The sequence below is a fragment of the Sphaerodactylus townsendi genome, linkage group LG04 (genome assembly GCF_021028975.2).
Source record: "Sphaerodactylus townsendi isolate TG3544 linkage group LG04, MPM_Stown_v2.3, whole genome shotgun sequence".
Classification (NCBI taxonomy): Eukaryota; Metazoa; Chordata; class Lepidosauria; order Squamata; family Sphaerodactylidae; genus Sphaerodactylus; species Sphaerodactylus townsendi.
In genome coordinates, this window is record NC_059428.1 from 40,242,779 (window position 1) to 40,257,500 (window position 14,722).

The following is a 14,722-nucleotide window of genomic DNA, read 5'->3' on the forward strand; positions in this document are numbered from 1 at the left end:
GAATACTATGCTGATACATTATTATTATTATTATTATTATTATTATTATTATTATTATTATTATTATTATTATTATTATTATTATTATTATTATTATTATTATTATTATTATTATAATAAACCGCCCTCCCCCGAAGGGCTCAGATCCTAAGCCTCTGGGTGAGGCTCAAATTGTAAGCCTCTGGGTGAGGCTCAAATTGTAATGAGAGGCCAACAGCCAGCTGAAGAACTGGCAGCTGTAATATTAAACAAATTTAATAATAAAAAGAATAAGAATAATAAAAATGGAAGTCCATTTCAGGTAGCCTGCTCAAGATTGACTCAACCTTCCATCCTTTCACAGTTGGTAAAATGAGTACCCAACTTGCTGAGGGTAAAGTGTAAATGACTGGAGAGGACAGTGGCAAACCACCCTGTAAACATAGTCTGCCTACGAAACTTTGTGATGCAACATCACCCCATTGGTCAGTAGTGACCCAGTGTTTGCACAGAGACTACCTTTACTTTTTATGTATTTCCCCTCCCCCCCCCCTTCCAAAAAAGGTTCAAGTAGTGTATCATTTCAAACATTAGATTCAGGGGGGAATGTTATGGGAAAAGAGTGACTTCATAATCTAATCCTTGAGGAATAGCTCCGTAAGTGGTGAGGGTGGCTTGCAAAATTTGGGTTTCTTTTACGTGTAAAGGATTTTAGCATTAATAGTGAAAAAATGAATGGAATTTAGGAGAAAAGTGGCTTTTTAACGAGATTCATATTTTGTAGTAAGAGTTCATCAGCATTTACGCTAGAGAGTGGAGTTCTGGTTTTGGAAAACTTTCACATTTATCTTGCCTTCAGTTACCCCATCTGTGCTGTATATTCTCTTGGGAAAATGTTCAAGTCACATTAGATAAATAGAATAAATAATATGTTTAAATGTATATGAAAACATGTGCGAGGCCCAAGTTTTTGTATTCCATTCCACTTTTAAAAGTGCTAACTTTTTTATTTTATTTTGCAGGACTGACTGGGAAGATTATAAAAGCAATAATGGATGTAGGATTTGAAATCTCGGCCTTGCAGATGGTAAGTGTTTTGGATATTGTTGCTTTGCTCAGCCCTAGGCCTGGTGGATCATTTTTTGACATCTCTGGTGCACTTAGGGCATCTGTCATGTTATCACCCATCCCTCACAGCATATATATGCTGTTCAGCTCACACACACTCCTCTTAATTATGATATGGAATTGAATATTATAGTCTGAAAACTGGTAGCGAATAAACTCTTGCTTCCTAATTCCTTGTTTTCATCAGATTTTTGTTGGTGATCTACACACTCCTAGTAGCTTGCAAGAAATTAATTTAGAAATAATATGAAACTCTCTCAGGTTGTGTAAGTTTAGAAAATAGTAACAATAAAGCCGGGAGGTGTTATTTCTTGTTTCTCTCCATAGCAGAATGACATTGCCTTTCCATTTTGTTTTACGTTCAGTTTTACATGGACCGTGCAAATGCAGAAGAATTCTATGCGATTTATAAAGGTGTTGTTGCTGAATATTCTGTAAGTAAATAAGATGTCAAAACTATTTTTTTTTAAATGGTGGTATTTATTTATTGAAAATGTTTGTAACTCTCTATAAGAGTGGTGGTGAACCTTTGCCACTCCAGATGTTATGGACTACAATTCCCATCAGCCCCTACCAACTGGCCATGCTAGCAGGGGCTGATGGGAATTGTAGTCTATAACATCTGGCGTGCCAAAGGTTTGCCACCACGGCTCTATAAAGTGCCTGAAGCATCTTACAAGATTAACTAAAGCGTTAAATGTATAAAATGTAATAAAAACCTAAGAAAAACTGAGAGTAAAAAATAGAAACAGTAATAAGATGACAGGAGCCCCATGGCACAGAGTGGTAAGCTGTAGTACTTCAAGGCTCTGCTCACAACCTGAGTTTTATCCCAACAGAAGTTGGTTTTATGTAGAAGAAGGTAACCAGCTCAACGATGACTCAACCTCCCATCCTTCTGAGGTTGGTAAAATGAATACCTAGCTTGATGGAGGTAAAGTGTAGACTACTGGGGAAGGAAGTGGCAAACCATTCCATATACAAAGTGTGCCTGATCAGCGTTGTGAGGTGATGTCACCCTATGGGCACAGGGGGCTGCCTTTACCTTTAACAAAAGAATAAAAGCAGAATTGTCAAATTGAGTATGCAATTTAAAAATAATTTTAAAGAGTAATGGCTGTTAACAATAACAAATACTCATGGTAGCCATGGTTCCACATTGGAGAATCCTGAACTTAAGACACAAGAAAATAAACGCTTCTTTGCCTGACAACTAAAGGAGTACAAACTGTGGCCGTTTCCGCACGGCCTGTAAATGGCGCCCTGGGGACGGGAAATACGCCGCCCCCAGGGAGCCATTCGCACAGGCCTGACTCTGCTCCCTCTCCCCCAGGGCGGCGTCAAGCCGCCCTGAAAAACAACCCTTTAAAGGGTTGTTTTTCCTTCAACAGCGTGTTCCTGGCGGCGCGGTGCAAACAGCACCACCGGGAACACGCTGTTTCCCTTCCCTCGGGTCCGGACTCACCTTGTTCCGGAGTCATCGGCCTGCTGGCCAAGTCAATAAGCTCCCCACTCCACGCTGTCCTCCCGACGCCAGCAGGCTAATCAGCGAGGACAAGGTGAGTGGGAAGGTTGCATGCGAACGGCCTCCGCCTCCACGCCGGCGGAATTCTTGCCGGCGTGGAGGCGCCCTTACGGCCGTGCAGAAACAGCCTTAGTTCTAGGAAAGCTTCTGTGTGGTGGGACAGAAAGACAGCACCACTATAGATAGAAAACCCTGAGTGGTACTTGGCTACTTTGCTTTATATAATGAGGCTACACAGAGCAAAGCTTTGGTTCCAGATCATCCTCATAGGTTATGAAAGGAAATATATGATACTTATTCTGTTAGGAAACTTCCTACTGAAATTTCTAGAATTGCCTTTGAAATCATGACTTCCATTTGGTTAAAATGCAAGACTTTTAAAAAAATCAGTGTTACTCCCTTTTAAAATATGTTTTCCCACTTTTATAGGAGATGGTGGTGGAACTCTGCTCAGGACCTTGTATAGCTTTGGAAATTAGACAGATGGATCCTTCAAAAGCCTTCAGAGATTTCTGTGGACCTTCTGATCCTGTAAGTCACTTACTTGTGAAGGTCATATTATTATTAACATTTAAAACATGATAACTTCGATACTAGCAGGATTATTATCAGTCCAGCAAGACCCAATGTTTATTATTGTATCACTTTCCTATTGTGAAGATAAAGGATAAATTTCCTCTTCAACTTATATAAGCTGGGTTTGGAGGTGTATGGCATCCAAAAGCTTTTTGGAAACATACCCACTGATTATTCTGTTGGTGCTCTAACCTGGATAGCCCAGGCTAGCTTGATCTTGTCAGATCTCAGAAGCTAAACAGGGTTGGCCTTGGCAAGTATTTGGATGGGAAACCACCAAGAAGTGACACTGAGGCAGGCAGTGGCAAATCATCTCTGAACATCTCTTGCTTTGAGTACCCCACCAGGGATTGCCATAAGTCATATGTGACTTGACAGCAATTTTTAAAAAAATCCATTGGTAACTTGGTGCAACTGTAAAATAGCGGGCTGAAAACTTAGTTGTTTTGTTGTGTTCTTTTCCTACTGCTTTATCAGTACAGATTGCCTCAGTAAAGAGAGAATCAAAGGCAGATGAAGGAAGTAGTTTTACCAATGAGAAGGTTCCTGTAAAAGAAGATAGTACTTTAGATATCCTACACTTTATAAATCATAACCAGCACTTTAAATTGTGCCTAGAGACAAAATGGCTGCCATTGGAGTTCTCTGAAAACTGGTGAGCTGTCGTTCCCATAATTGACATTTGCTGGTAGCAGGCTTCCCCACACAGCATATATTACAGTAGTTTAATCATTATGTAATGAATGCATTGATGACTGTGACCAACTGATACCTTTCAAGGGTAGGCTTCAGTCAGCACTCCAGTCAACACTGTTAAAGTGTGGTAATTAGACCTCCTTCCATTCTTCCTCTCTGTTTCTGCTAGTGATAGATTTTTGTTACATTAATTGTACACTTTTATGTGGCTTTTCTTATTGGATGAATCAAAAGCAGCTTATAAAAGGAAAAAGATTTCAAATGATAGAAACAACTACAAAACTGCCAAGTTTGGGTAGTGCTGGGTCTGCCAAGTTAATGATTGTGGGACCCAGGTTGCACTTTGACTCATACCCAAGGAATTGCTCTGTCTCTGCTCAAGTTTTAGTATCTGAAGGAAAACCAGCCAAATCATCCTTGTTTCCCCTCCCAAGGGATACTTTACAAATATGCTTAGATACTGAGTTAATTGAATGCAGGTCATTTAGTTCTGAAATAAACAGACTAGAAAGTATTTTTATCTTCATACATTTCAGGGAAGAACGAGCAAATTTATCTGTGCTTCTTCAGTTCACTGCTCATTTTAATGTTGTATCATCAGCCTTCCATTTCTGGATAATTCATTTTGGGTATACAGGATGATATATTCTCATTCTAAGAACAGGATAGCATATGTGTAACTCTAGAGCGACTGTTAATTTGAATTATTTTATTTATGTAAAACATTTATTAGCTGCCTTTCATTCTTACAGAACTCAGGGCAGTTTACAGCCATAAATAAAAATCTTATGCCCATATTCTCAATAGGATTGGGGAGCCCTGACCTAGGCACTCTTGAATTCCTAGACCTTTCCAAGCATAGCAAGCATAACAATTCTGTTCCAGAGTGTAAAATGGGGTTGATATCTCCTTGGGAATTCCATGGTGTCCTGAAAAACTCAGGTTTTATATTCAGTGTATTTACGAAACTACTAGATAAGAGAGCATGTGACTCTAGATCAGGTGCTATATGCAGTATGCGAGTAGTAATTATGCTCCTTTCTTCTTCTCCTCGTACTTTAATTTTAACATCTTATGGTGCTTATTAACCAAAATTAGACATAGAGAAGGGTTAACTGACTGAAAATAAACTCAAGACAGTACTTGAGGGGTAATGAAGGCTAATAAGCCATGTGATTTGGATAGCTGATAAGAGCTCCTGTGGTTGATGGAACTCAACTTCCAGTAATCATTCAAGTGAAGTCATTAAGTGTTAGCTGTGTTTTTAGAGGCCACTTCCTCTTGAGTTGTTCATCCATACACCTACCTTATTATAGCCTGTGAGAAACTTTTTTTTAATATATGATATATAATATGTGTCCTTTGTAGTATGGACTAATGGTAATAATTTATCCTTCTGAACAGATTGGAACTACAGAGTAAATAATACTTTCTTCATTTTACACCTATCATGAGAAACAGTTCCAGCTCCAGCACCTCTTTAGTGCATCCTAAATCAGAGCCTCAGGTTTGAGACATAGACTTCATTCCATTTGCTTTACCATGTCCTGGTAAATGGATGTTAATGGAGCTTCTAAAATGGAATTGTTTAAATCAGTATGGTCTTGTTCAATAAAATGTTTTCATTTATGCCCTGTCTGTTAACTTGTATTGCAGACTTTCAGTCCAAAACAATTAAAGTGCTGAAAAGAATTCTGAGACATTGCTAGAGTTGTTTCTATTGATCCAGCAGTAGAGAGACTCAAACTTTAGCTTTGCAGCACAATCCAGGGGTGGAGGGGCCAATCCCCTTCCGAATGTGACACCAGCTTCCGCTGATGTAAATGCCCTCTCTGGGGCACTTACTCCAGCAGAGGGGCAAATCCGCTGATGTCTGGGTTCTGTGACACCCTGTGATGCCTATCCTTGTGCCAGTGCTTGCAATGGCACCCCCAGCTACAGTGGCATTCTGGTTTGGGGCCAACCTTAGTTGGCCTCCAGACCCCTCTTGGCCCCTTATGTCAGCAGAGCTGCCAGTGGAGACAAGCTGCAATTTTCATGATATATCTATATTCTCCCCTATGGGGAAGTTGGAAATTTTGTTTTGGGTTTTTAAAACCTTTTTTCTGAGGGAAGACCCTGTGGAATGGGCAGAGCGACACTCAAGCGGCACCGGCACCGTCCATCTCTGCTCTGGATTGCACTGTTAGTTTCTGAATTGTAGTAACAAGTTATAAGAGAGATGTTAAAACATGTAAAAACAAGTTATAAGAGAGATGGTATTTCAAATAGTATTAGTTTTGATGTGCATAAAATTGCCTAAAGATGTAGATGATATGCATATGATAACTATGCATACAATTTACATCTTCAAGCAATGTTATTATGCATATCAAAACTAACACCAATTGAAATAGCATATATTTCCTATACTTGTTTTTAATTGTGTACTTTTGCAATTCGAGTATTCATCCTACATCTGAATTTGAAGTAATAAAGCTGCTGACTGATAGAAGCCCTGCAGTTGGCATAATTATGTACAGCCTTAAAATTGCGTTATACAGTTCTAATAGTTTACAGTAATTGCATGATAAGATGTATTTACGTGGTCTTGGGTATCCCAAAAGAGTAAATTGTGACAATTACCTCAAGCTGTTTGACTATCCTATTTTTCAAAATGTCACTTGTGAATTCAGTGTTAGATGCCATCTGTGGAAGCCTGCATTGGAAGAATATTCTGATTTGCTGCTAATGGGGCACCAAGTGGGATTTGCTGCTAATGGGGCACCAAGTGTTACTCCCATGAGCATGCATGAGTGATTGTGCAGCCACAACATTTGCCACAGCCCTTTTCCATGAGAACCTATACTCCACATCACTGAAATGCTGTTCAAACTAATGCACGCTATTTTGTCCTGATCTCTCCGTCAACTGAATATTTGGTTTACCCCAAAATCAGTGTGAAAACTATGCTTGACTTTACCTACTAAGGCACTTGACTACATTATGGTTCATCCTGAGCTGCTGTTCCTCTGTAAAGATTTTTTTGTGAGTTACGTTTCCACATGTCGTTATTTCCTTTGCTCTTTTTTCTTGCTCTTACTGCTGACATGGCGACTTGATGGGTCTTAACATCATTTCTCATTCCCTGAATCAGCGGAGGCAGGGAGAACTGTGGAAGCAGCAGCATACGCAAGATGTCTTCTGTAGCACATACTTAGATTGTATTTTAATATCTGGAAAATCCAGGCTATTCAGAAGTGGGATGGGGAGAGATTGTCAGCCTCTCTTCCATGAACTGTGGTGATGGTCACTACATATAACCAGCTATGAATGAAAAGTCCCAACATGTCATTCAGTTGATATGTTGAACAGCAGTAAATTGATCCTGACGATGTTAACCAGACGTAAGAATGATACAAAGAGGCTGCAATTATTATTGCTATTTTGTTTTTCAAAATATGTAAACAATGGAGAGTAAAATGAGATTAGAAAAGTAAAATTTAATATTAGGCACCGGGCGCCACCTACACCTATGCCTATATTTATTTTACATTTAAATGCTAATGTTTAGCTAGTTTTCGCTGCTTTTATAAGTTTTAGCCTATTTATGATGTTTTAAAATTGTATTTATTATCTGCTGTACACCGCCCAGAGCCCCTCGGGGATGGGGCGGTCTAGAAGCCCAAAGTATAAATAAATAAATAAAATAAAATACTATGGAGAGTAAAATGAGAATAATATATTAGAAGAAATTTCTTCATAACTATCAAATTATATTTATTACTACCCTTTTGCTCTTTGGCAGGTTCCTCTAAGTCAGCGGTTCTCAACCTGTGGGTCGCGACCACTTTGGGGGTCGAATGATCCTTTCACAGGGGTCACCTAGGACCATCGGAAAACACATATTTCTGATGGTCTTAGGAACCAAGACACAAATAATTTTATGGTTGGGGGTCACCACAACATGATTGGTTCCCCAGCCTGCAGTAGTCATGGGTGGGGGTTACTGAGAAAACACTAAATCCGTGGCCCAACTTAGACTATAATCTTAAATTCTCTCTCCTCTATTCCCCATTTGAAAACTAACTCTTCAGGGCAACATAAATTAAATTTTTCTGGAGCAGGACAAAGATGAGGACTATTATTCTATTAGCACACTTTATTACATTAGAATCTCTCCGCGGAGCTCTGAGCAGTGTTGTCCAATCACAGCAATCCTATGACTTAGCAGAGCTGCTTCACTTGTGAAAGTACAGTACAACAGAAGAAGAGTGCACAGGGTGTGGAATAATTGTGGAAGCCGCCCTGAGCCCAACTTTGACTGGGAAGGGCAGATATCAAATATAATAAATAAATAAGGTCAAGCAAGGGCAGTAAAGAATAATCTAGTAAAATGGAGATCAGAAGCACATAGATTTTGGCAGAAAAACAGCCTGTATATGCTTATTCAATTTGAACATACAGATAAATCTATTTATTTATTTAAAATACTCCCTACAGTTGCGAAAATTACTGTGCAATCCTAAGCCCCCACCTTCCCCTTTTCCATCTGCAGTACTGGGAAAGTGTTGACTTTCTGTTCAAGGTTGTTGTAAGGCTCACTAAGATAATATGACGCATATCTTCCTACTTTATCGCTCCATATAAATGCTACATTTTCTAATTGCTGCACAATGCATGTAGCATTGTTTAAAAACATTTTTTAAAGAAACAGGACAGTCTTTAAAGATATACTCACAGAAACTCAAACACGTTTTCTGTTGAATTAAGTGTGGAGTTCTCTATGTAACAAAGAGTTAACTGTTCAGATGGTTGTGCTAGACTGTAGCAGCAGAATAAAACAAAACCACTGGCACCTTAAAAGACTAACAAAATGTATTGCATCATATAATATATGGTTTAAGTCTTTTGACTGTTGCAGTGAAACAGATTAATAAAGTGGGGGACAGTTCAGTGTTGTGTCTGTTGTTTATGACTGCAAATCATTATGTGGTATTGACCGACTCTTGACACAGCACGAAGTCAAGCAAAGAGAAGGAAAAAAAGATGTTCATTCAATCTCACACCATTATTTGCTACAGTAGAAAACAGATCAATAAGAGGTTGCAATTAGCATGTCATGCTGTCTGTGGATGTCTCCAGTGGAAACGACATGATTGAATCGTTTAAATGTTATTTAGGGTCATCTGATTCTAGTGTCCCATATGTTGCTGCAGAAAACTGTGGCTGTGGAGTTTTCACCAGATATTGCCTGTATACTTGCAGAGATAGCATGGTAGCAGTAAGAATCACAAAAGCTAGCTTTAAAAAATAAGTTGGAATTTTTAGGTTCCCCCCCCCCATAACACTTTCCATTCTTTTTCTGCGTTTGTGGAATACATGCAGCCCCTGCAGTAAGACACCACAATTTTTGCCTCACTGGCTTCCATCCTGCCTTCAAGTCAGCTGTCTTGCTGACTACCTTGTCCTCTTGTTTGGTTATCATGACAGACCTAACAAGATGTTACAAACTACACAAATTCATCACAGGGATTTGTGACTGTACTGTAGCGGCTAGTTCTTGGTGGCAGCTCCTAAGTAATTGCACAGCAGGGCCCAATTCAGATCAGAACTGCTGGGTTCTTGCCTTTTCCCTGTGATGTTTTCTGTGGCTGCGACAGCCTGGGAGGTGTGGGGAAGGGAGAGTTATTTGCTGTGTGCAGAGTCAGCACATGCACTAAATGCTCCCATGTGCTGGCTCCCCATTTTCTTTGTCGTGAGCCAGTATACGTAAGCATGTGCTGGCTCCTCACAGTGAAAAAAAATGCTTCCACCCATGATCACTGGGCTATTTGAGCTGCCAAAACCGGCACACAAGAGGAGGCGCAGGAATTCCTTCTTTTCCTACACAGCAATTCTGATCTGAATTGGGCCCTTCTGTATGCTTACCCACAGGTTGCCCCCAGAAACCAGGTTCTACAGTATAGCTGCAAATTCCTGTGGAGAAGTGGTAAAGTTTGTAAAGTGTAACTGCGGCGGTTTCTGCACGGGCTGAAAGCAACAGCTTCAGCCGGATAAAACACCGGGGACCCTTAGCACAGGCGCCGCTGCCAAATCGATGCAGCAGCGCTCTGTGCCCGCCCAAACGGTGTTTTCAAAACTCACTTGGGGAGCGAATTTTCCTGCAAACGCCGGCTTCCATCCGCTGCCAAGCGAATGGCAGTGGGTGGAAGCTGGCGTATTCCCCTCCCCGGCCCCAAACACCTCCTTACCTCCTGCTGGCAGCCGTCGCTCTGCTGTCGCTCTGAGGAGGCCAGGAGACACGCCCCCTCGCTTCTGTAGCAGCAGCCGTCGCTCTGGCCATGGAGGCGTGTCCTCTGGCCTCCTCAGAGCGACAGCAGAGCAATGGCTGCCAGCAGGAGGTAAGGAGGTGTTTGGGGCCGGGGAGGGGAATACGCAGCTGTGTGGAGCCTGCTGCAACAGCTGCGCATCCCAGGGGCCGTTTGTGCGAACGGCCCCAGAGCCTGCATCGGCATGATCAATGCCGATGCAGGCTCTCTCCCTTGGCTGTGCAGAAACAGCCTGAGCTCTAAGTATTCCTCTGTCCTCTACCTTATCACAGCAAGGTACTCTTTTTAGTTGCTGCTGGATTACAGATCTCTTCCAGAGCTTTCTCTTTCTTACAAGTATTGCTTCCTGTACTTCCAGTTTAGTGGTGGAGTACCAGACTGGCTTCTTGGAAATTCTTCTGCTCATATACATTTCTTTTGTAATGTCTTAATAGGAGTAATTTCTTATAAGGAGTAATTTCTTACAAGGAGTAGGAGCAACTGTGAAGACCTGCTCTGAACAATCAAGGGGTTCTGAGGATTTGTTTAACGAAAGGTCTGCACTGTTTTACCCCATGTTATTCTGTGAACACATCCAAAAAGGGTGTTACGGTACTGGTTAAGTTACCTCAAGCTTTTTGTACCAGTGCTCGAGTATGGGGATACATGGAAGTCAGATTCAGGCAAAACCCCTCCCTTCGTGAAAACAAAGTATTGAACTTACTCTGTGGTGGTTTTCGCCCGGGGAAACAACAGTGCTCCAGGGATGGGAAAAAACTGGTCCCTGGGGCACTGTTCTCAAAGGAGGCGCTGCTGCATTGCAGTAGCGCCGTCCTGGCTCCCCTGCAGTGGCGTGAAGCTGCCGCTTCTGAAACTCGCTTGAGGGGTGAGTTTTTGGGAATACGCTGGTTGCCACCCGTTGCCGAGCAAACGGCAGCGGGTGGAAGCCGGCTTATTCCTGTGACGCTCCTGAACAGCTGCCTACCTTTTCCTTCCAGCCGTCGCTCTGGCCAGGGGGCGTGTCCCTTTCCCTCCTGAGAGCGACAAAAGGCAGGGAAAAGGTAGGTCGCTGTTCGGGGGGTTGTGTGGCTGTGCGGAGCATGCTCCGCCAGCCGCGCAGCCTGTGGGGCCTTTCGTTCAAATGGTCCTAGGGCTTTCATCGGCATCAATCATGCCGATGCAAGCCCGCAAGCCTGCACGTGCAGAAACTGCCTATGTAAATGTTACTGAAACAAATCTTGACGTGCAATGAAAGAACAGCTAAGATCTAGTATGGAGTTTAAAACAAAACCATGACTGTGTCTCAGTATTCTCCCTCTGATGTTTTGGTTTCTATACACTATCACAGTTTTGTTTACCGTCATGTAAATAATGCTTGAATGCTGGATGCTTTCTTAAAATGTCTTAAACCTTCAGTGTAGCCTCTTGATAGCAGCATGCAAGACCATTTTGCTTGAACTGCAGGGCCAGATCTCTGTGCAAGGGACCAAGGCACCTCAGGGACGCCATTTCTTCCCACTGTATCTGGTGAAGTGCAGTTCTTGGCTCTTCTCTCAACTTTGGTTGGCTGGCGCACCATCCTCTTTACAAGTAGTGGGGTTTTTGGATTCAGGTCAAAACATTGCCTAGTTGTGGCTTAGACAAGTTACTTCCATAACACATTAGGGGTGGAGCCTCCATGGTAAAATAGATTATACCTATAATGTTAAAGGTGGCTACCCACATACCCAGTGTTAAAGGTGCACATACCCAACTGGGCTATTGATTTTTTTGGACTTTGTGCCATTTTAGCTACTGGAATCCTGGGTAATCTCATATATTTAGGGGAAAGGAACTTGCTTCCGTATTTCTACTGGAGCTGATTCTAAGGTATCTTTTAAAAAGCCAAATGTATAAATTGTATTCTGTGCCTGGATAAATATTTCTTTTTAAAGACCTTTTGCAATTGCTATCAGTAGCCAGAGCAGCTGCAAAGATGTTTGGCTTCTGCCTCATTGTCTTATGAACTATTAGTTAACCAAAAACTGTTTTTAAAAAAGGAACACCCCCCCCCCCCCTACAGACCATATGTAGAATGTGGGTGGTTTAATGAATGTTTGGGAGATGAATAATTTAACTTGCTCACTGGTCTGTTCAGCATGACTTTTATTCCTACTGCAGGGCAACCTGAGCAGAATTTTGATCAGTTTATTTCCTTGCAGTATCACAAACATCACTGACTAACCCAATATGGTATTTCTAAAGGAAGTGATAAACAATATTAGATTTTCTTTCTTTTCTGTTTTTTATTACTTTGTTCAAATTAGCACAGTGTTGAACAAGCATAGGAAAGAAAGGGCTGCTTTAGGAATAGTAACGTTACAGTCTTGATCTGTGCAGTGGGTGGGTGAAGGGGCTTTTGGGCAGTGTAACAGGAAGGGAAACTTGAAATCCCTCCTGCCTCTTGCATTGCCCCATTGACTTGAATGGCTTTTGTGCAGCATAAGTCAGAGAGTCTGGGAGCTGGTGTTCCTGGGCTGGAATCCTTGTGGAAGCCAACTATTGTTGGAAATGCCCTGGCATTGTATACTGAGAATGCCAGTGCAGCTCCCTAGTGTCCTGGGTTTCCGGTTTTCAGTGCTGCAGAGCAGAGGGGTGGCCAGCTGCTGGCACATTTGCGCCAGCAAGGCTGCTCCTGATGTTACAGAGGGGGCAAATACATCAGGGCAGCCCTCTGCTGTTTCCTCTGTGGAGTCATGCCTCCTATCTGGATTGGACTCCTTGAATCCCTCACTTTGTAGAGTCATGCGCTGATAGAGTCATAACTGATTCCCACAAAGGCTTGCTCCTTCATGTGCAAATAGGTGCAACAGGCTCCCTGAAGACGTGAGGGTATCCCCTCCTCATTGCAGATATTTATTTATGAGGTTTTAAAAGGCCTATTTGTTTGCCACAGCTTTTGATGGGCTATGAATAGCGGGCATCTCTTGGTGGGGTAAGTTATTGGGATTTGTGGATTCCAAATAGAATCAGTGATTCTATTTTTTCCCTAGAAAACAGCAATTGAGAAGACGGGGAGAGGGCAAGTCAGATTGGAAACAAGGAATTAGGGATGGAGTTTGATAATTGTATTTGCTTTTATTTGCCCCACTGGAGAAAACTTACAGGTATATCTATGGAAAGCCAGTATTTTTTCCTTTTAAATACCGGGCATATGGACTTGAGTGGTCCTTCCAACAATTATAGCCTGGGACAGGTTACACCGCAAGAAGATTCTTCTGGCAGTCTCCAAGTTTGCCAGATGAGTTTAAAAAGGCATGTGGCCAGAGCCCCCCCATACACTTATGAACACATGAAACTGTCTCATACTGAGTCAGACCACTGGCCTATCAAAGTCAGTATTCTCTAATGGGCAGAATCTCTCCAATATCTTAGGTCAAAGGATTTCACACAATTAATTTACCTAACTTAAGCGGAGATATTGTTGATTGGTAGTAGGACATTCTGTAATTGTTCCTGTATGCCTCCTACAGCAGTGGTTCTCAACCTTCCTAGTGCTGTGACCCTTTAATACAGTTCCTCATGAGGTGGTGACCCCCAACCCTAACATTTATCCATTTTACAGATGGAGAACACTGATGCAGAGAGTCTTAGGCGACCCCTGTGAAAGGATCGTTCAACCCCCAAAGGGGTTGCGACCCACATGTTGAGAACCGTTGTCCTACAGTTTCTAGGCTGCCACTTACTAGCTGTTCCCATACTTAAAATGGCACACCTGGCACCAACCAGGCCTTTTCCATCATGGCTCACTGAAAAAATCGATGAAAACCAAAACCGATGAAAACTGAAGGCAGTGAAAACTGAGGTTCCACTGTATGTAAGGGGATTACTGCCATGTGGAAGATCTTGAAATATTCCTCTGTGAGCTCAGCATTTATACCTCTACATCTGTAAGCACTAATGATTTCTCACTAGGAAATTAAAAATGGGAGTTCTGGTAATTTGACGTTTTGGTAACCTTTTTATTTGATTGTTGAAGGTTTTTGGGGAGAGCAAGTGATGCTTGTTTTATAGTTTTTAAAAATACGATATTTTGTTTCAAAGATGCAACCCCTTTCTCTATATATGGGAACTTGCAAAAGCTGTATGAGTGCTATGAACTTCAGTATTTCCAATAGTTTGTATTTTCCTTCAAAAACTTAAGGCCCTACACATAAAGCCAAATCGAATATTGGCACTCAAATCAGCTCATTTGAACAAGTAGGGCAGCCGTCCCCAATAGTTTTCAAATTGCTTCTGACAATTCACCTGAAGGGCACCAAAAGAAGGAGCATGTTATCAGATCATACGAACATGGTGTATTCTGTATGTTAGAATGTTAATTGTACTTCATGAAAATATGCCATCATATTGCAGCATAGTTGGTTTTTGCAGTTTTTGTGCATCTCTTCTTGACTCATGTATATTTCTGGAATAAACAAGCAGCTATTTCAACTAGCAAGTCTGGGTATTAGGCTTTACAATGCCATATGCTATATCAAGTGTGGAC

The 14,722-nt window shown here is 41.7% G+C and overlaps 1 protein-coding gene across 1 annotated transcript in view; it reads left to right on the top strand.

The window, feature by feature from the left end:
* Positions 1 to 4,732, top strand: part of NME7 (NME/NM23 family member 7) — a 68,487-nt gene extending 63,755 nt beyond the window's left edge. Inside the window, exons 8-11 of the mRNA XM_048494047.1 lie at positions 1,002 to 1,066; positions 1,473 to 1,541; positions 3,062 to 3,163; positions 4,712 to 4,732. Of these exons, the coding sequence (XP_048350004.1) occupies positions 1,002 to 1,066; positions 1,473 to 1,541; positions 3,062 to 3,163; positions 4,712 to 4,732 (257 nt within the window). The remainder of the gene's footprint in view (positions 1 to 1,001; positions 1,067 to 1,472; positions 1,542 to 3,061; positions 3,164 to 4,711) is intronic.
* The last annotated feature ends 9,990 nt before the right edge of the window (positions 4,733 to 14,722 follow it).